Source organism: Azolla caroliniana, unplaced genomic scaffold (genome assembly GCF_043228905.1).
Source record: "Azolla caroliniana isolate FFs.n. ecotype wild unplaced genomic scaffold, voAzoCaro1.0.p SCAF_10, whole genome shotgun sequence".
NCBI classification, from domain to species: domain Eukaryota; kingdom Viridiplantae; phylum Streptophyta; class Polypodiopsida; order Salviniales; family Salviniaceae; genus Azolla; species Azolla caroliniana.
Window position 1 is genome coordinate 5989144 of NW_028230445.1, and position 21141 is coordinate 6010284.

The window sequence follows — 21141 nt, forward strand, 5'->3', positions numbered from 1 at the left end:
TGCAGGTAGACTTGAAATTGAAGCAAAAGTTATATGCAAAATAAAATCAAGTGCTACTATTATTTGTAAGCATTGACACTAGTGAGAGAGATTGCATGTTTTGTTCTAGAAATAATAATATAATGTTATCTTATTGCTAGAAACTAGGCCATGATTAGAACTTGTACATGAGATACTGCTCTTTCACGTAATAAAAAACTTCATGAAAAATAGGCCAAAGATGATCTCTTGAATGATGGGGAGGTCTGTATGTGAAAAAGTAGGAAATAAAAAAATTACCAATTGCATGCAGATTTTAAGTTCAAGGTAAGGTATATTGGAAGGTGCGAGTATGCTAGTCATATTACGATATTAACAACATTTATGACATTAACATTTTTGGTTCCAAATGTGATTGCTAGGGACACGAAAAGTATCGTCTTGCCAGCGTTCATGGAAATGTAAGAAATGTGGAATGCTGTTCCAATGTTCCTGAAAAAACCATATTACTAATGTGGCCCATTAGTGTTTCCTTACATTATATATGCACTGCTATCCTAAGATACATGTCTCCTAATGCACTCTCCCTGTGTAGAAAATGTTTTGATCTACAGAGTTCGCAAGGTATTTCTTGTTCATGAAATGGAAATGCAAATTATAAAGGAGTCATGGAGTACTTGGAACACACCAACATTCCACTGAAAGAGAGAACAGTGCAAGATATTCAAAGCACAATTGCCACATAGAGAAGTAGACTGCAAGCTTATCTTCCTTCAGTGCTGCATTTCAATTGTGACCTCCTATAAACCTTGAATGGATGTCTTCAATTGCGGAATACAGCTGGTATTCTGTGTTGGACACCAATGGAAATATGGGTATTCCGTGCATCATAGATTTACATGATTTAATACAAGTCATAGAGCATACCTCCATGCCTAGCACATATTGCCTTGATTAGAAAGGTCAAGGTTGTAAGGTGACCAATTACCAATAATCACCACATGAACATACTCCATCTTCAATATGATGGAATCGATGAGCATCTCTCACAACTATCTTCCGGGATGTAAGCTTGGAAATGAATTTGGTGGCTGAATGACAATCAGGGCAAGCTCTTAAATTCTTTGTGATAACTAGAGTTGTTCTAGGAGTAGTACTCACGAGCCCAAAAGCAATAGCAAGCATTTCACTGTGGTTGCTATGGCCGTGTTCCTTCTCTTCAAAGCAAGAACCAGAAATGCTACTCTTTGGACTATGGCCAGCAAGCAACATTTCTGAAGATAACTCCCTCAAAGCTGCATATATTTCATCTTTCCGTGGATGAGATGAATCATCCACCATAAATTCATGCACGATGCCATTCACTTCTATTGAGCTGATACCTGGGGGTTTTCTCAAACCCTTCTCTTTCATGGTGTTAAGGACCCTCATTGCATCATCAAGCCTTCCAGCAGAATAATATATGTTTGAAAGCATTACATATGGAGCAGGGTCATGAGGATCCAATCTGAATGCTCTCTCTGCTGCCCTTTCTCCTCTTTCCACATCCACGAGATGCTTACAAGCACTCAGTAGAGTCATCCATGATACAAATGTGGGTTCTATTGGCATTTCTCTCAGCAAGTCTTCGGCATCTGCCAGTTTCCCAACTCTTCCTAACAAGTCAAGCATACAATTGTAATGATCCACAATGGGCGTGATTTGATGGTTATGATTCATCGATAGCCACCACTTACAACCTTCTTTCACAAACCCACCATGGCTGCATGCCGAGAGGACACTCACAAATGTGACTTCATCAGGGGGGATCTTCTCCTTTTGCATCTCATCAAATAGCTCGAGGGCTGCTTTTGGCTGCCCATGTTGAGCATATACTGCTATCATGGTGGTCCATGAAACCACGTCTCTCCTTCCTTCCATCCTATCAAACATGCATTTTGAGGCCTCGAGGCTACCACATTTCCCGTACATATCAATCAAAGCATTCTCTACTGCGGAATTCGTTTCATACCCACTATCTGCGATGAAAAGATGTATTCTCTTCCCTATGGTAAGGGCAGCTTGCTTGCTACAAGCAGGAAGGATGCTAACAAAAGTGACCTCGTTTGGCTTGATACCTTTTTCTATCATTCCTTCAAAGAGTTGAAGGGTATGCTTGCCATCACCACGGTTACCATATGCAGCAATGATGGCGGTCCAAGACAAGGTATCTCGTTCAGGCATTCTATCAAATACTTTACGAGCAGCAACCAAGCTACCGCATTTTTCATACATATTGACAAGGGCATTCCCAACAGAGACATCATTTTCAACACTAGTTTCAACAACTCGGGCATGGATCCGTTTTCCGACGGCAGGGATGGCAGAGCTAGCACAAGCAGAAACAAGACTCGCAAAGATATAAGGGTTGGGCAGCTCACCTTCACATTGCATCTGATCGAATAAGAAGATGGCATGGAGTCGGCGGCCCAGGCGGACATTTGATGAGATTACAAAGTTCCATGCGAAGGGATCCTTAATTTCGAGACGGAGGAAAGAATCATGTGCCTCTGCCATAGCTGAATAGCTTCCATACATCTGAATGAGGAGGTTACCAAGGAAATGGTTTCTTTCGAGACAGTCTCGGATGATTTTGTCATGAATTTGTTGGCCATCTGACACTCGGACACAATTTCGGAGAAGAGAGGCAAGAACCGAAGAAGAAGAAGTGCCAGAGCCTCTTGTTCTTCTGTAATGATTCTGTTCTTCTATTCCTTTGGTCTTCTCCTGCCCTGATGATGATACTGGAGCTGGAGTTTGGTCACGGTTCTTTGTTAACAGACGGCGGTACAGAGAGACGTCGTTGCGCTTCTGTTTGACGTTGTCCGAGACGCGCTTTAAAGAAGAGATGGACCTCTTCTTCACAAACCCTAACCCTAACCCTAACCCTAACCCTAGAGCTCTTCTTCGGAGGTGCATACCATCCTCCTACTCTGTTCTCTCCACCCTCTGTGCTAGGCTTTATACCATCACAATAGTACGTACCATACGCGCATTCGCATTCGCGAATGTTTCAAAGAATGATAAATACTATACTTTTGGATTAACTATTTATTATGAGGTAAACAAGCCAGAAAAATGGAAAAAAACATTAAAAAATGGGAAGTAAAAAAAAACAAGAATGTTTTAATAACATTCGCATTCGTTTTCAACGTAGGAAAACAAATGTTATGTTAGACGAACACGAATTTTATGTTCTATGATCACAACCATAGAATGAACCATACGTATCATACGCGCATTAGCATTCGCGTGTGATTCAATAAAACGTGAATGGTAAATCGACTAAAAGTTGGATTGGTTTGACACGTTTGATTGGATTAACTATGGTCTATATTATGGGCTAAAATTGCAATGAAAACAAATGAAAAAAAGAGAAAAAAAAAAAGGAGCACGTATTTTTCCCCTTTCAAACGTGTACATTTTCAAACGTTTGAATGCCTCCACGAACACGAATATTACGCTCTATGATCACAACAATCTCTTTCCCTTACCATTAAGGCAATGCTTAATTAAGGATTAATCACCCAATATTAAGGACACATTGTTGGTTAATTAAGGATTAGTTACCCACAACTGAAACACTTGTTTGTTAACTACAGACTACTTTACCCACGATTGAAACGTAATATACAATTCTCCCTTCATTCGATATACGAAGATATTTTCTACGTGTCACGGAAGTGTCGTGTGAATTCAATTGTGCCCTCAATTAACATCTCTCTCCGCAAAACCCTTTGACGCAGTCCCTAGAGATTAGTTGTTTGATGGGCTTAAAAGCTTGGAGATACCATATGACATTATTTGGGCCATTTATGCTTTATATGAGCAAGTGTTTGGGTGTGTACGATGTTGGGACAACCTATCCAATTGCGCCACTAGCACCATTGGTGTAAACACAAGGTTGGCCTCTATCACTGACTCCTTCTGGGATCTACGTTGATGAGATCACTGATTTTATTATTGCTCTTACAAGAGGCAACAGAGTGGTTTGAGGGGGTACGCAAGTCAATCGCTTGCTCTAAGTAGGCGACATAGTTTTACTCTGTGAGCCAGAACACGACCTACAAAGGCTTCTTAATGCCTTCAATGACTTTTGCATGCAAAGAGAATTGGTTGTGAATCTAGAGATGTTGAGAATCAAACACAACTTAGTATAGTGTGGGAACACACCCTAAGAATATGTGAAGTGTGTGAAGATACCACCACTATGTAACATAACTAATGTGTCATAGAACTTACATATTATAATAGTGACAGTTATTGAGGTAGTTAAGGTTTCCCCCCTTTCCCGAGAGGTAGTTTTTAGTAAGAGAATGTAGAGAGAAGGTGACCATATAAGCACCTTCTCCTCTCCTTTGTAACTAGTTAGTTGGTTATCTTTCTTGTGAATGTATTGTTTTCCGTTTTTTGTCTCTCTCTTGTATACTCTCTTCTCTGATACACACACACACATACGTTTGATTCATTTATGTTGCACATAATCACATAGTTGATTATTTACAAGAGAAAATTAAAGTACTTATCTTCCACACAAGTGCTCAAGTTAGGACTAAATGTCACCTAACACTCTCTCATAGACCAGTTTGAGGTAGTTGGATCATATGTTTATTGGAGTCACTTTTAGTGCGCGCTCATGTAAATTTTGTTACGAAGGCGCGACGGCTCTTCTGTGTGCACAACGGAACGTGATGTGCTAGATCATTTAGTGCTCAAGACAGAAAGGGGAAAGGGAAGGAGACTTACCTCTGCACAGTCTAAGAGCTTCTATTGCATTACACGCAGAGCTCAACTCGCTCTCATCTGTTTTCTATTCTTATAACTACTCTCACTCTTACCTTACTACACTTACTTTTTACCTAAGTACATAAGTGACTTACATATGCAGCTAATTAGCTGCCTGTAGCTAAATAGTTGTGCATAGCTAAATAGTTGTTTCACCTTTATGTCCACTAGTAGCTAATTAGCTAATTAGCTAATAGCTAATATAGCTTATTTCTCAATAAGCATCACATACCTTTGTTGAGCTTGCTTCTCAACAAAATTTCAATGACACAAGTAGCCAAAGATAGACTAATAAGAGGATATGCATCCCTCTCACCCTTTGAGAGACAATGCCACCAAACATACTTTCAAGCACCACAAACTAAGGGGTGCCTATTTGACTCATTCGTGGTCCCTTCTCTCATGTATGCGTCATGTGGGTGCAATTAGAGAGACCACTGGTGATGATGTTATCACATCAACTTCGAAGCAAATTGACAGTGCCATGGGACATCATTAGAGCAGAGTTCACTTTACCTCCCCGATGCTAGTAGAAGCAATTTTTGAACTTATTGATTTTATTAATAGGATACATAGCCAATCACAAGATAGGACATCTCGTCAAACTTTCGAGGCAACTAGATCACTCTACGAGTCCGACGATACTAGCTCTTGGTATGGCACTATGGTATGTTGGCTTTTTGCAAATAGCCTAGACATTAATAACCTAGCTCCTCTTATGTACAACCATGAGACCGATAAAACTTTGATCTCTCATGAGGACCATAATAAAGTAATATACCAAGAAATATGGCAAATTTACACTTAGCATAAAATGAATCAACCCGCGACATCCACTCCAATCTAAAATGTAGATTATGTCACATAGAGATAGAGGATGAGTATTACTTTACATGCAAGTGTCCAACTTAAGTCAGGATAAGGGCAAAATACCAAGACATACTTGGACCATCTCCAGTTTCTGGGGAATGCTAATACTTGTGACTCAAGTGTGCCGGTGAAAGGTCCTGGGGTGAGGGTTTATCCTAATTTCTCCGGTGCCCCTCTCCACACTCCCCATGACTCTGTTTTTTTGAACACTCCATATTCGAACCCATATTTCTTGTTGATGTGCTTTCTCATGTGCAAAACTGTGTGATTCGTGTGTGCTTTTTGTAGATTGTTTGTTTCCCTTCGTTAAGGAAAATGAAATTATGCAAAACTGTGTAATCCATTTGCTTTGTTGATTGTTTGTTCCCCCTTGTGAAGGAAATGAAATAGCTTTGTTGATTCATCACTCAAGCTTCGAAGGTTAGATTCCTTTCCTTTAGGGCTTTATTTATTTTTTAACTTGTTTTTTTCTTTCCATTTTCATTTTTATTGCAATTGTTTTACTGTATTTGAAGAAGGAAGGCGAACTATGGTTCTATGTACTTCTGTGTTTTTATTATCTGTAAAATAAAATTTGTAGAAGTTATTTTGTTAAGCTATGGTTTTCGTTTTATATATTTACTGTACGATCTTCTTTTTTCTTTCTCTTTTTGGAAGGCGCAACATCCATTCATTTGTATAAATGCTTCAATTTTGCATAATGGCGGTGAATCTACGAATTGTCAATGTATGATTGTTTCTGTACATTCTCGATTTTAATAAATATTTTCTGTGTGGGATCAACTAATCATACTGAATTTCAATTTGTGGAATTTTGTCACATGGAACAAATCAATAACAATTGCAAAGTCGAGAGATCTTAGTGAAATGTCTGTAAATAAAAGGTCATAAGACGCTAAACATAGATAGCTTTACCATAAAAATATACCAAATAAGGTTGAACAAATGAATTTGCTAAAGCATTGTTGTGGGCATGGCAGTGTAAAGCACACAACATATTCTATTCTATTTTGATCCAATGGATCGATTGCTACGCAAGTTCTCAAGCAAGTATAAGAGAGCACAAGAAGAGGTCAATAAATGGGGTGAAATGCAATCACAGTTTCTTGCTCTTCTTGGGAACGCGATTGCAATTTTAGAGAGGTTTCCGGTAATCTATCTCTTAAACTTTGGAGTCTTATCTTTTTGAGTGTCTTGAATTCTTTCAATGTTGGGATTTACATTTAATGGAACCGATCATCAGGTAATATCATGCATGGTGTCCATCTGTTTATATCCTTGTAACGATGGAGATTCTTATGAATTTCATAGATTTTAAGCAACAAGATCTCTGTCTGTATGAGGTAAAAGCTTAGTTTTGTCTTAGAAACTGTGGAAACGAGCAAATAATTTATAGTATGGTTATTGGTAGAATGTCAGGTTGCCGACAAAAGGATACATATGTTGAATGTGATTTTACACCAAACTTGCATGATTTTTGTTGTATAGAATCCAACTTCTTGATGCCTCTTAATTAGGCCATGTAGTTTAATGTGGTCTATCAGTACCATATAGCACCATGAATCATATTGACTTAATTACTTATAACAGACAAGCACCTCTCATGAACACAACAGAGGAAACTCTAATGCAGTCAACTTTAACAACTTTATTGACTAGAAGAGATTGATACAAATTCAGAGAATCCAGAACTAAAACAGGTAAACCCAACTCCTGATGCTTAGAGCCAAAGTTCCTGTAGCTTTCTTTGTCCGCTATCTCAATTATTTGCAACAGATGTTGCATACAATACTATTTCTACTTCCCTGAGAATTAGACGACACTGATTTTGAAGGATTTTTTTTACGTATAGAAAATAATTCAAAAGAAAAATTCTGTATACTTTCATCTCACGACAAAGTAAATGATATATTGCAATTTTCAGGTTATCATGGACATTGAAAACTATGGAGTGCTTAAAGAAGTGGATGGAATAGAGAGAGCATTGCCAGGAAAGCAAGTTGAGACATTAGAGAATATTTTTGTTGGTTTGTACGAAAAATTGTAAGAAGATATATCTCCTCTTGTAAAACTCTTTTTCATTTGATATAAATTAGTAATGATTCTTTGTGGCTGTATTTTCAGAGACGATTTCCAAAGAGTAAAAGATGCTCTGGAGAGATTGTGGCGTGAATCCTCACAGATCTTGAAAGCTGAAAAGCTTGAACCCACTTCAAATCAAGCTCAGAAACGCTTTGGCCTTGGCCCAAGTCTTAATGAATGTGTTCGTGGATTAGAAGATCTGTTTATCATGCATAGAGATGAGTAAGTGATTTCAATATGGTCATTCTGATGTTCTTTTGCATTTATTATTTTCTATAGAAAATTATTTGGACCCTCTCCTACTTTACAGGTATGAATTGAAGGTTTCTGGTGTCAAGACTGTTTCCTATAATTCAAGGTATCGATCATGTTTCCTTCTTGTTAATGTCCCATTTGTCTTCATAGAACCACAGATTCATGACATCTTTCAAGAGACAATATCAGTTTAATGCCTTCAATCAATGAGTGTTGGTTGAAGTATATAAAGGATAAGCTGATTAACAATTGGCTAAGAAGCTAAGTTATGTAAACTATGTGATATGCTGGATGTAAAATTTCTGTCCTATGTGAGAAATGACATTCCTTAACCAACATATACAAGGGAATCCTGTTTTGCTATGTCTTATGCTTGGGAAATATGAACAATGGCACAAAAGTTGGTTTAGAATTCTTCAAATTACTCATGTGTATGCAAAAAATAAGAATCAGTGTATAAAGTCTAGTGTTTTATAATCTTTTCGGAATATTTAGTCATAGGCTTTAAGTATATAGGTTTAATTGGTAAAGTGTTATAAAGCCCTTTTTTTCATGTGAATATGATGCAGTCTTGCTGATATGGGAGCTTTACAGCACCTCCTTTCAGATCAACCAAACATTCCTCATGATGAAGGTTGAGTATCTTACAACAAAAAACTGAAGTATTTACACTATTCTTTTCATACTTAAAACACAAACTCTGTTGCTTGTCAGTCACCTTCATCTTTGAATTCTTTTATGCTGGATATGCAACAACTTGATCCATGAAGCTGCTATTTCAGAACAGTTTATGCAGACACCACGAAACATTCACCTGGACTGTGCTAAGCGAGTGTTACGCTATGTAAGTGGGGTTGGGTTAGACGACTGGTTTTGCCAGCTTGTTATCATAATCCGTATAAACTAGCTTACACGATGGAAGCTGGAGATATAATCTGTCACATTTTGCTTCCAAAATAGAAATTAAGGCATTCTCTCTAGAATGTTTTTGTATAAACGCACACAATCTTCAGTCTGATGATTGTGTATGTTGTCTTCTTCCATCAATGCAACATTGTGCTCTATTTCCAAAAACAGAGTCATGTAAATGGGTATTGAACTCATCATGTTTGTATAATAGATGAAGATACAAAGAATTTCAGCTTGTAATATCGAACTTGTTTTTTGTGACATTTGAGGTTTGGATTTTGTGGGCATTTGTTTTCTTGGCACAGAGGTAAAGGATATGCCAAAAAGCATAATGACATTCTTGTTTGGTTCACATCAAGTTTTTAACATAATTAGAGAGTGGACTTCAGGAAATCACAGAGTGGGTCTCCAAGGAGGAAAGGAGGAGGGAACTTTTGATAAATAACTTCACAAACTTGTAATTATGAAAGCAGAAAATCATGCTAATCAATGGTTTCAATTAATTATTGTCTATATATGTCAAATACAAAGTTCCAAGTTGGGTACCTTGGTTTTGATGTGATCCTTAATTTTGCATAACCCTAAACCCATATGCTTTGTATGGAAATAATCTATACAAATCAGAAGTGAATTGTTGATTCCGAATATTCCATAATGGGGCCCATGCAGGAAAAAAAGGGAGTTGCCAAAGAGCCAAAATTACTTAATGTTTTTCGATGAATGAATAAGGGAGCTGACAAGTAAACAATTGTAGACAAACATTACACACACACATACATACATGCATACACACCAACAAATGTGCACACATGCATGCATACATACACACACACACACACACGCACACGCACAAACATACATATGTATGTCGTACACACATACACACATAGATGGATACATACACCTACAAATGCGCACACATGCATGCATGCATGCATACCACAACTTTACTTTTTCCTTCGTGTCTCGTACACACACACGGATGCACATACACATACACATGCACACGCACACACATGCACACACATACACACACATACATATATACACACACACAGACACGTACATACATACGCACACACATGCACATAATTATACACACACACACACACATACATACACAAACACAAATATTCATACATACACACACACACAAATATTCATACATACATACATACACACACGCGCACGCGCGCGCACACACACACACACAAATATTCATATACATACATACAAACATACACACACACACACACACACACAAATATTCATACATACATGCACACACAGACACACAAACATACGTACATACAATATACATACACACACATAGAAAAATACATACAAATAACTATGAACATAGACATAACATGCATACATGCATACATATATAAGTATTACATAGAAAACAGGCACATTATACATACATACCCTAAGAGAGCCTCTGTCTCAATACATAATAACAAAGAAAACAGAAATTATACGAAGTACATACATACTCTGTATCAGGAGAGAGAGAGAGAGAGAGAGAGAGAGAGAGAGAGATGGGGGCTTCAGGCCTGCAGCTTAGAGGAGCTCAGCAGTTTAGGCAGCGATTGGTACTGTCCACACTGACGGGGACGCCCATCCGCATCACAGACATGAGGCTCCATGACTCCGCCCCTGGATTGCGCGACTACGAAGCTTCCTTCCTCCGTCTCATGGAGAAGCTCAGCAATGGCTGTGTCGTCGAGATCAACGAGACGGGTATGTTTCTATTCCCTAATTGAATTGTGTTTGTTTGAGAGAGGATGAGAGAGATAAGGTTTTTTGTTGGACCACATGGATGCCGCCAATTGCCAAGGTTTTCTGGGCGGACACCCAAAGTTCATCCGGTTAACTACTGCATATAGTGAGATTCATTGCTAAGGTTTTCTGGGCCGAGACCCAAAGTTCATCCGGTTAACTACTGCATATAGTGAGATTCATTGCTAAGGTTGTCTGGGTGGAGACCCAAAGTTCATGCATTCAACCCCTACATTATGCGGCATCATCTAGTTAACGAGTGCATATAACGAGATTTGAATCTGGGTGTTTGGGTTAACATAAACTGGCTTATCACTAGGTCATAGCTCTTATAGGGGAAAGGAATTTTTTTCTTAGATTGGTTGTATTTTTCCAATTTGCTAAGGTTTTCCATCGGTAATTTGAAAACATTTGTTCAACCCCTAAGCTCCTCAGTGTCATTTAGTAAATCGGTGCGGAGATTAGAATCCTGACCCATGGATTTGGCAAAAATTTGGCTTACCCACTAGGGTAATGGAAAACGAAATCAAAAGTTTTCTTACTATGATCATGTACTTACTATCGAGAGATGCTTTTATCACTGTCTTACCATGATCTTGTACTTATTATAGAACTGTACATGCAGAGAGATGCTTTTATTATGGTCTTCTGTCCATGATTGCGTAGATAGTGAGAGAAAAAGAGAGTTTTTTCCCCCCTATTTACTCTACTCATGCGCATTGTATAAAGATTCATAAATTAGTGAGGATAAAGAAAGTCATGGAATGCTTCGAATGAATATAGTACCAATAGAACTGATACACCTAATCAGGACAATACATTTGGGTGGGGTGCACTCGGGGTCTCATGTGAATATTTTCTGAAGAATCGAGGGCTTTAAACAACTGAAGTTATTATTTTGATGCAGATATTAATGAATCTAGGATGCCAAACTGATGATTATTCCTATAGAATTTGGTTATGATATCATTATCAGTCATATAAATGATAATAGCTATATAAAATGGCTCATTTTCCTGCTCAATTGTACACTGTTTTGGCCCATTGTCCACTTATTTCATATATTATGCTTATTAATTTTTCTGATGCAGGCACAAAGTTGCGTTACAAGCCTGGTGTGTTGGCAGGAGGACATGGGCTTGTTCACTCTTGTGGAACGAGCAGAGCTATTGGTTACTTCTTAGAACCTTTGATCATATTAGGACTTTTTGGAAAGTCTCCCCTTTCCATCACTCTTAAAGGTATAGATTGAGGAGTGTATTTGAATGCCTTTTTCATCAAGTGCATTTATTTGGCAACATTATCTCTGAAGAAAATATTTTTCTCAGGTATAACAAATGATTCCAAGGATCCTTGTGTGGATACATTCAGAGTAACAACATTGCCTTTGTTAAAGCAATTTGGTATCCCTATCGAGGATGTTGAATTCAAGGTTATAACAAGGGGTGCCCCACCACAAGGTGGTGGTGAAGTTCTCTTGAAAATGCCCATCGTTCATTCGAACTTGACTGTAAGAGATATGTCTTCAGATTAAGTCTTAGCATTGTATAGTTGTTAAATGATCAGTTTTTAATCTAACAAATTCACATAAAATTGCATCAGCCTATATCATGGATCGATGAAGGGATGGTGAAGAGAATACGAGGAGTTGCTTATTCAACAAGAGTTTCCCCTCAAATGTCGAATCGAATGGTTGATTCTGCTCGTGGAGTATTAAACAATTTCATCCCAGATGTTTACATATTCACGGATCATTACTCTGGTCAAGGGTCTGGAAAGTAAGTCTAAAATTTTGTGTGCACGCGTTGTATGTTTTTTTTATCTCTCCTTACGTTGCTTTGTATGGTATATCTGTAAATAACTCAAAGTATCCTCTAAATATAAGCCACCAAATTCTATCTCACGATAAACATAACTGTATCCTTAGTTTGCTTATAAGGGATATCATTTCTAATGATAGACTTTTGTGCTAGGATATTGAGAGGTTTCTTCTATCTTTCAAATAATGTATATTTGGTTGTTTCTGAAGCTGTCCAGGGTATGGAATCTCATTAGTTGCCGAAACAACGACAGGATGTCTCATTAGTGCAGAAGCAGTTGCTAATCAGAGTGTATCTGAGCCTGCAGAAAAGCAAGCCCCAGTATTACCTGAGGATCTCGGAACACAAGCATCAAGATTGCTTCTTGAAGAAATTCGTAGAGGTGGTGTTGTAGATTCATCACATCAGGTGAGTCAGCAAATCTCTTCATTATGAAGAAGCAAATGTCTCGTTTGGTACTGAATGTGTGCTTGTAGGGCCCATTAGAATTTAGTAGTGTTTTCTTTAAATTTTAGAATTTTCTAAAACAATATCCGGTGCAAGTTTTTATATCCTCATAGATTTAGCAGTTGTATTGTCTGAAAGGAGACAAATTTAAAACTTGATTTTTCATGGATTTTACAAGTATCAACCAATCAAAACTCTTTCTTCTTTAGGTACAGAGTAGAGATTTCCGTTTTATTCCTTTTTTCCCATTATTGTCCAGTGCATTTACCATAGTAATCTGATAAATGCTACTGCACTTTTGTTTGCTGATAAATGCTTCAAGTCTTGGTTCGAAATTTGATCAATGCTGTTTAAACTTAGTTTCTAATTTGATAAATGCTCTACTGAATCTTAGTAGGACGTGGCTCATCGATGATATTTTCTTGTGTTTCTAACAAGAAATTCTGAGCATGCTCTTTCTTGTAAATTGCAGGGATTGCTTTTCTTACTTTGTGCATTATGTCCAGAGGATGTATGCAAAGTCAGAGTTGGAAAGCTCACACCGCATGCAATCCAAGTGCTTCGATTAATCAAGGAGTTTTTAAATGTTCAGTTCAGTATCAAGCCAGATCCAGTAACTGGAACTGTAATTTTGGTTTGTGTTGGCAGTGGCTATCGAAATATAACAAGGAAAATATCCTAGTAACATTTTTGGAGAAGATGTATTTTGTTTCTTCCCCTCTCTTAATGGGGGCTATGATTGCCATATGTGAGAGTTGAACTCGCAACCTATGGTTTACAGGGAAAGGGGCAGCCAGCCACTAAAATATACCAAGTACAGGCAAGAACCAAATGATTTAGGAATTTCTTCAATGAGTTGTAAATTGTTTCTTTTTATGTTTTGCTTCCTTCTGTGAGAGCTTTGTTTCCTAGCTCAAACGAGAAAGGATGTACAATTCATTGGTTCACTAAAAGCATGTTCATGCGGCAAAAAACATTCTGAAAAGACATGATTCCACTAGAAAGGTGAGAAAGTTATTCCTAAAAGCACTCTCTTTTAACTCTTGCCATTATATGAGTATATGTTTGACGTTGGAAAGTGTAAATTGTCATTCAGTGCTATATAGCATTTATTTTAGTGGTGCTTAATAGGTTCTACTTGCACACATACTTCTTATACATGTAAAACATAATGATGTGAGTATCCATACACAATAACTTCTCCATATCAATTATGTTTCCTATAGACGTAGGATACAATGTTTATGCATGATTTGTCATGGATTAAATGCTCAATTATAATGAAATGGGTTATAATGCTTGCATTAAGAAATGTTGAAGGTCATTCAATCTAGAGACAAATATAGCAAAGCCCCTCTTGGAAGGAAGTAACTCTTTGTCTGGAAAGTATAGAATAAAGAGAGAAATCTTATTGGCCCTTGTTTAGGATACATCTTATTTGAAAGGATACATCTTATTTGAAAAGCTTGTGTTCCTTCATCAAGAAAGGATACAAAATCAGGTGCCTTTTGTGCATACAAAATTGGATTATATCAATTGGCCCTATAAAATGTTGTAAATGGCTATATACAATTTGAAGATTCTTTATATCCACGCCATAAATCCAAGTGAGTCAATGCAGTGTTTTGGAACTATTTTTGTCTCATAAAATGTACTTTCGATCTAATACAACATATTCTAATGACTTTTGTCACGGAAGATGTGTAATTTTTCGATTGGTTGCCCATGGATGCTCATCACCATACAAATATAACCTTAACACCACATCGCAATGCTACATGTTCACATGTAGAGTTGATTCTCACATGGCTATGCAATGATTCCTATACTAGTAGTCGTAGTAGTGGTCCGTTATACATCCACACTTATGCATCCCTTCCATGAGACGCAAACATAGATGTTCTTAGGTGTTGTTACTCACAAGACATTGGGCACATTGATAAACCTAGCACCAACTATTTGCTTATTTGCAAATTGCTTAGAGTGAAACAACTCAAGATATGTGTTTTTATCAAGTAGGACCCCATAGGATTTGGAATCTATCCAACAAGTCAAGATTCATATCATATAATAAGGGAACCCCATTTGTGAACATGGAAGACTTTTCAATGATTTATTCAAACCATGTATCGTATTTTTCATTATTAATCAAGTAATGTGTGGTTCATTAATCTATACACTTCAAATTTAACAAAGATGCTTTCTAATCATTCACTTGCATATATAGCTAACTAGATCCTCAAAAGGTTTTGCGCGTATCCTCTATGAAATTGGAAACTCACTTGTCAATGGAAATTGAACAAGAAAAGTAGGTATTGCAAGATCTTTATATAATGGAATAAACAAGAGCATTAATGCATTTTGTCAATGACTTGACTTTTTTTAACATATTGTAGAGTATTCTAGACATACCCACATAAACATTGATGTTGAGTTCATAATACACACTTGCCTCATTTGTGAAAGATTGTCTGAGGATCACATTCGATCTTTGTCCCTAGCATGGTTCTATCGTATCCTTCCTTATATATAATATGGTTTGCACTATAGTTTCATGATTAGCTTTGTAAGGAAACGTATGGTCAAGTGTGTATGCATGCTCATTGGAAACAAATGTATTTTATGAGATATAATGGAAAGTGGCCATGTTGATTTCAATCATATCTAGTTTGAAGCGTGTTGAAGTGGAAGCTTAACCTCCGTGGTGATGCAAAATGATGTATTTTAATTTGTTAACATCCTTCTTCCATCCCACCTCCATATGTCCATTTTATAAATTCTAGTGTTACTCACGACTTCAGTGCATTGGTTGAAGATACATTCATAATAGAATAGAATATTAGGATGAATGGAACAGGTATGGGGGAGCTAGAAGAATACCAAATAATATTACATATCCAATGAGCAACTTCTAATATTAAATACAAAAGGTACCTAATTGTAGGGAGGAGAAGGGATGGTTGGGTGTAGCAATATTCCAATCACATGCAAAACCAACACATAAGCAAAACAATAATAATGTCCACAATATCACAATTCGCCAAAAAGGTATCATGGGGCAAAGATGATGTAAGATCATATGGCTTTGAACACATCAAACTTGGCAAAAAAACATTGCATATGTCACTCATGGAATCTAGAATCACGAATGGCGAGTCTTTGACGATAAAATGGTTGTGGTAGGAAGAATGGGAAAATGGTTGGTTGTGCCATGCACCTAAGAATGATCTCTTCCATCATCTGGTGACAAGCCTTGATCATGAGCAATAACCGCATGTGGGACAAATGAGCTATAGAAGCATCTAACATGTATTTAGTCAACAATGGGCTTGCAATGGACAAAGGGTAGGGAATGACAGCAATAACCAACAATTCGGTTCAAGAGTGTCAAACTCAAACCATTTAAAACCGATCTGTTAAAAAAAATTGAAACTTAAACCGAATCGAACCTCAAAACCGTTTAAACCAAACCATTACAAAAAATTCAAGCTCAAACCAAACGGTTTTAGAGACTTTCAAACCCTTAAACCATTCAACTGTTACGACCGTAGTTTCGCAGTTTGGTTTTGTTTTTCAAGTTAGGTCAAAATTCTAAAATTCACATTTTTATTTTTAAAATTTTAAACGTTTCGATATTTCAAATTTCAAAATTTCAAAATTTCAAAATTTAAAGATTTCTCTTAAAATATAAAAATTAGGCTTAAAATCTTTCAGAATATTTAAGAAAATGATCCAGTGTCAATCTTAAACCGTCAAACCATTTAAGCCGATAAAAGGCTCGAACAAAACCGGTAAACCCCTAAACCGAACGGAACGAAACCGTTTATAAAAAACCCAAACCTGAATCGAACCGAACCGAACCATTTAAACCGTGAAGCTGTAGTGTTGCGGTTCGGTTCGGTTCAAACCGAACCATTGGCGATTGATTGTTAGGGAATGGCGAGGAGAAGCAGGGGTCGGGGGTTAGGGTCAGGGGCCGAATGTGTTTGTGGTACCAGAGAGAGTGACTTGGCAAGAAATGAGAGGTACAAACAAACAAACACACACACACACACACACACACATTGAAAGGGGGTTAAAATTCTTACATATAAAATATATGTACATACATACATACATATGTATGTATACACACTTGCAGTTGCAAAGAAGAAGAAGAAGAAGAAGAAGAAGAAGAAGAAAAGAATCATTGGTAGTCATAGGGGACACAAATGTAAATAAAGGAAACCACATAAAGAAGAAGAAGAATAAGAAGAAATTATATTCTTGGCCACCCCCTCCCTCCCTCCCTTCTCTCTCTCTCTGCATCTCTCTGCATCTCCGCTTTCTTCTTCTTCTTCTTCTTCTTCTTCTTCCTCCTCTTTAACCCTAAACTTCCAAGGCCTCTCAGAGAACCCAGAAGCCGTGAACCCTCACAAACCCTAAAAGGAAAATCCTACATTGATATACATATCCCTATATATGTATATATATATGCCTCCACACCTTCTCTGAGGTAACCTTTGTCAAACATACCCTCACCCTCACCTTCACCTTATCCCTAACCCTAACCCTAAAAGCATATTAGTTTCAAGATAAAAGAAAACATGGTGGCAAAATTGCAGACCCAGTTATCAGATTTCCATCGATCTGATGACCCAGAACCTCATGCTTCTCGGCGCCGTGAGATCTTGTCTGTCCATCCAGAGATCAAAGAACTCTTTGGTCCCGATGTCTTTGCTTTCCCTCAGGTATGCTCTGTTCTGCTCATTGTTTGTGGGTGGGTGTATGTTTCTCGGGGCTTTCTAGGCTTCCAAATCTGCAGATCTGCGTGTTTTCTCACCATACCCACTTCATTATGTGTTAAAATGATCTGTTTCTTTATGGATTTCGTGTTCTTTTCCTGGTTTTCTTGTCTACATTTGCTGATACCTAGGCAGCGCTTCATTGAGCATTCCTTTTTTGTCTCTATGTTCGAACTTTCTTCCTCTTCATTTGCAGATATTGAATGATAAACATGTCTTTTTTTCCGAGTCCTGTTTTGTTGAAAAAAACTCCTTTTTCGTGGATTGCTTGTTCGTTTATGGCTGAATTGTTTGAATTCAATGGGATATTGAATGAACATGCATTTTGTTCGTGTAAGCTCTTTTTTTTGTATCTCTTTCTTTTCTTTTCAATGAATCCATCTACGTTTTCTGATAGTAACCTCAACAAATGCTCATTACTTATCGTGAACCAAATGCGCATTTACTGGTATAATGTGAGTCGATCAATAACTCTTCTGGATCTTTCCTGTTCTGTTAGGTTTGGGGGATGTGATTCTCCTATCCTTTTCCCATACATTTCACTGAAATTGAAGCAAATGGAATATAATTTGCTTTGAGTAGTATGAACTTATTTGGGCGGTAGTTTACATGTGAGGTTAACAAGTCTGGATCTTACAAACTATCCATGTAGTGCTAATTCTTGAACTAGTAATTTTGCTGATCATCATTTTATCTTCATTATATTATTGAATAATTGATGTATTCTTTCCCAAAGTATTATCACAGACAATAGAACCCAATGTACCTGTAGGAATCAATTACCTTCTACAATCTTGAATAATTACATATGTATGAAATTAAATCATCTTAACTTTGGCTTCTTGGCATTACATATTTGTGTTCTCTTTCTTGTATGATGGGCTTAACATACTGGTTATGAATTGATGTATCACGCATATATACCTAATTAATTTAATGGGAATCAACTCGTCGTCGTTTGGATATCTGTCCAATGTCGAGTGTCACTATGTACCATACAGGTTGATGTTTTGTTAAAAACCATTTGTATGAACTTAAATCATATTAACTTTGGCATGTTGACATTATACGTTTGTGTTCTCTTTCTGGTTTGATGGGCTTTATATACTGCTTTTGAATTGATGTGTCCTACATATATATCTATTTAATTTAATGGGCATCAACTCATCATCATTTAGATCTCTGTCCAATGTCGAGTGTAACTATGTACCATATACGTTGATGTTCTGTTAAAAACCGTTATTTAACACATGTATATGATGTTGAACTGCTTGAAGAAAACATAGGTATGGGATCAATCTTACCTGAGATGAACTGAACATATTTAAGAGAGTTGGCTTATCACAAGAAGTTGCAAACATTTTCCCACCTTGGTTCCCACATTCTGGATTTGAGGCCTAACATTATGAACTTCTCTATCTAATGTGGAGACTTTCCTCCAAGATCTCATAACATTGAACATGGTAGGGATACGTGAGGACGAAGTCTGCTCTTTTCCACATAGAAAGATGCCTAAAACTTCTTGTGTATGTTTATATCAGTTAGTTGGTATTTCTATCCCATATGGCCAAACAATATCCTCCCCGCTGTTTTCAACTGCTGATCTAATAGTCATCAGAGCTTTTGGCTTGTTCCACTTATGTTCAAAGTGTTTGCTGAATTTTGTCAACATTTTTCTATCTCAGTAGAAGCTTAATTGTCCTCTTATTGCAGATTGTGATGGTGGTATCGCTACAAATTTGGACTGCATTTTGTCTTAAAGAGGCTAGTTGGACAAAGATTCTCATAGTGTCTTACTTTTTCGGAGCTTTCCTCAATCATAATTTATTTCTAGCAATTCATGAGCTCAGCCATAATCTTGCCTTTTCAACGCCAGTTTTTAATCGTTGGTTGGGAATTTTTGCCAACTTACCTATTGGTGTGCCAATGTCAATAACATTCCAAAAGTATCACTTGGAGCATCATCGTTATCAAGGGGTCGAAGGGGTGGATATGGATATCCCTAGTTATACGGAAGGGAGGCTAGTAAAAAGCAAACTCACCAAAACCATGTGGGTACTCTTCCAACTGTTTTTCTATGCATTGAGACCTTTGTTTCTCAATCCAAAGAATCCTGGAGTTTGGGAAGCTACTAATGCTATATGCCAAGTTGCATTTGATTTGGTCCTCATCTACAGCCTTGGATGGAAGTCTTTTATCTACCTCATATTGTCAACATTTGTTGGAGGGGGTTTACATCCTATCGCAGGACACTTTATATCAGAGCACTATGTTTTCAATAAGGGGCAAGAGACATATTCATACTATGGTCCCCTAAATCTATTGTCATGGAGTGTTGGTTATCATAATGAACATCATGATTTCCCAAGAATCCCAGGAAGCAAGCTATGGAAGGTAAAGAAGATTGCACCAGAGTATTATGAAGGTCTTTCAAGTTACAAATCATGGACACAAGTGGTCTTTATGTACATTATGGACTGCACGGTGGGCCCTTTCAGCAGGGTAATGAGGAAAGGAAACGACAAAAAGAGCAAGTAAGGATGATGGATCTCTGGTATATGTGCCCCGAGATGTATATTTCATGGAACCTTTAAAGGGTTTATCTTCTTGAAAGCTCTGACAAGGTACATTTTCCATATTCTACTGCGTATTGCCATTTTGTAAAAAAATGCATTTATCTCTATTTTGTTTTGCTTTAGCTGTTTTGTCAATTCACAACCATAAAACTAACACGGAGTAATTTGAGGCCGACAACAAAGGAATTCATGTATTTCTCATGATGGGAAGCTCGCTCCCTTTGTGTCAATGTAAAAGGGCTATCCCCACTCTTTATTGGCTCAAAAAAATTTGTCATTGGATATTTTGAAATTCTTTGAGGACATTCTTTTTCATTCATCTCGCGTAATTCATGAACCACTTCCTTCTGGTTTATTATATTCTTGTAACTTGATGTGGATTTCATTTGATATAACATTTTAAACAAAGCTTGTTAAAATCTTGGGAGGATCTATCACATTTATGAGAAAACACAAAATTTAAAGTCTACTGAATCATAGTCCTTTTTCACAATACCAACCAAATTTGTCATTGCTAGCGGTAATAAAAGCAACCACATGTGAAGGCCAATTAATGTTTAGCACCATTAATGAATGCTTGTATTGTTAACAAAAGTTAATTTAAACTGCTACTATATCTTCTTATGCTAATTTTACTAATTGTGTTTCATGTTGATTGGACAAGTTGGGAAAGGGTTGTTAATATGGTAATTTGTTCACTACTTGGTGAGTGGTAGCAATTTGCAATGCCTGAACTGCCATTCAACATGATTCATCCTTGTGTAAAAAAAAGAATGTTGAATTGAGATTTTAAAAATTTGCATGTTTTTT

At 37.2% G+C, this 21141-nt stretch overlaps 4 protein-coding genes across 5 annotated transcripts; 3 read left to right on the top strand and 1 right to left on the bottom strand.

Annotated features, from left to right (window-relative positions):
• Window positions 1-441: 441 nt before the first annotated feature.
• On the bottom strand, window positions 442-17580 carry LOC147858857 (pentatricopeptide repeat-containing protein At5g40410, mitochondrial-like). The gene is made up of 2 exons (XM_087325372.1): window positions 17517-17580; window positions 442-2923 (listed from the first exon to the last, which is right to left on the bottom strand). The coding sequence occupies exons 1-2, from the start codon at window positions 17531-17533 to the stop codon at window positions 964-966; spliced, it is 1977 nt and encodes a 658-aa protein (XP_087181498.1). The 5' UTR covers window positions 17534-17580; the 3' UTR covers window positions 442-963.
• LOC147858858 (Pentatricopeptide repeat (PPR) superfamily protein) lies at window positions 5972-9179 on the top strand. 2 transcript variants are annotated; one of them, XM_087325342.1, is made up of 7 exons: window positions 5972-6093; window positions 6654-6823; window positions 7598-7716; window positions 7798-7977; window positions 8066-8113; window positions 8580-8644; window positions 8725-9179. In XM_087325342.1, exons 2-7 carry the CDS (start codon window positions 6692-6694, stop codon window positions 8769-8771), a joined length of 591 nt encoding a protein of 196 aa, XP_087181468.1. In that variant the 5' UTR covers window positions 5972-6093; window positions 6654-6691; the 3' UTR covers window positions 8772-9179. The 2 variants fall into 2 exon arrangements, with proteins under 2 accessions (XP_087181468.1, XP_087181467.1); XM_087325341.1 differs by lacking the exon at window positions 5972-6093 and having other exon boundaries at window positions 6413-6823.
• On the top strand, window positions 10435-14041 carry LOC147858859 (RNA cyclase family protein). The gene is made up of 6 exons (XM_087326553.1): window positions 10435-10665; window positions 11796-11945; window positions 12033-12214; window positions 12307-12482; window positions 12734-12932; window positions 13444-14041. The coding sequence occupies exons 1-6, from the start codon at window positions 10464-10466 to the stop codon at window positions 13651-13653; spliced, it is 1119 nt and encodes a 372-aa protein (XP_087182679.1). The 5' UTR covers window positions 10435-10463; the 3' UTR covers window positions 13654-14041.
• On the top strand, window positions 17472-20644 carry DES-1-LIKE (fatty acid desaturase family protein). The gene is made up of 2 exons (XM_087325373.1): window positions 17472-17701; window positions 19469-20644. Exons 1-2 carry the CDS (start codon window positions 17558-17560, stop codon window positions 20291-20293), a joined length of 969 nt encoding a protein of 322 aa, XP_087181499.1. The 5' UTR covers window positions 17472-17557; the 3' UTR covers window positions 20294-20644.
• The last annotated feature ends 497 nt before the right edge of the window (window positions 20645-21141 follow it).

Coding starts and splice junctions, on each gene's coding strand:
- LOC147858858 (XM_087325342.1), top strand. CDS start 6,692: ATGGATCGATTGCTACGCAAGTTCTCAAGCAAGTATAAGAGAGCACAA. Junction 6,824..7,597: donor CAATTTTAGAGAGGTTTCCG/GTAATCTATCTC, acceptor TGCAATTTTCAG/GTTATCATGGACATTGAAAA. Junction 7,978..8,065: donor TTTATCATGCATAGAGATGA/GTAAGTGATTTC, acceptor CCTACTTTACAG/GTATGAATTGAAGGTTTCTG.
- LOC147858859 (XM_087326553.1), top strand. CDS start 10,464: ATGGGGGCTTCAGGCCTGCAGCTTAGAGGAGCTCAGCAGTTTAGGCAG. Junction 10,666..11,795: donor CGTCGAGATCAACGAGACGG/GTATGTTTCTAT, acceptor TTTCTGATGCAG/GCACAAAGTTGCGTTACAAG. Junction 12,215..12,306: donor TCGTTCATTCGAACTTGACT/GTAAGAGATATG, acceptor AAATTGCATCAG/CCTATATCATGGATCGATGA.
- DES-1-LIKE (XM_087325373.1), top strand. CDS start 17,558: ATGGTGGCAAAATTGCAGACCCAGTTATCAGATTTCCATCGATCTGAT. Junction 17,702..19,468: donor ATGTCTTTGCTTTCCCTCAG/GTATGCTCTGTT, acceptor CTCTTATTGCAG/ATTGTGATGGTGGTATCGCT.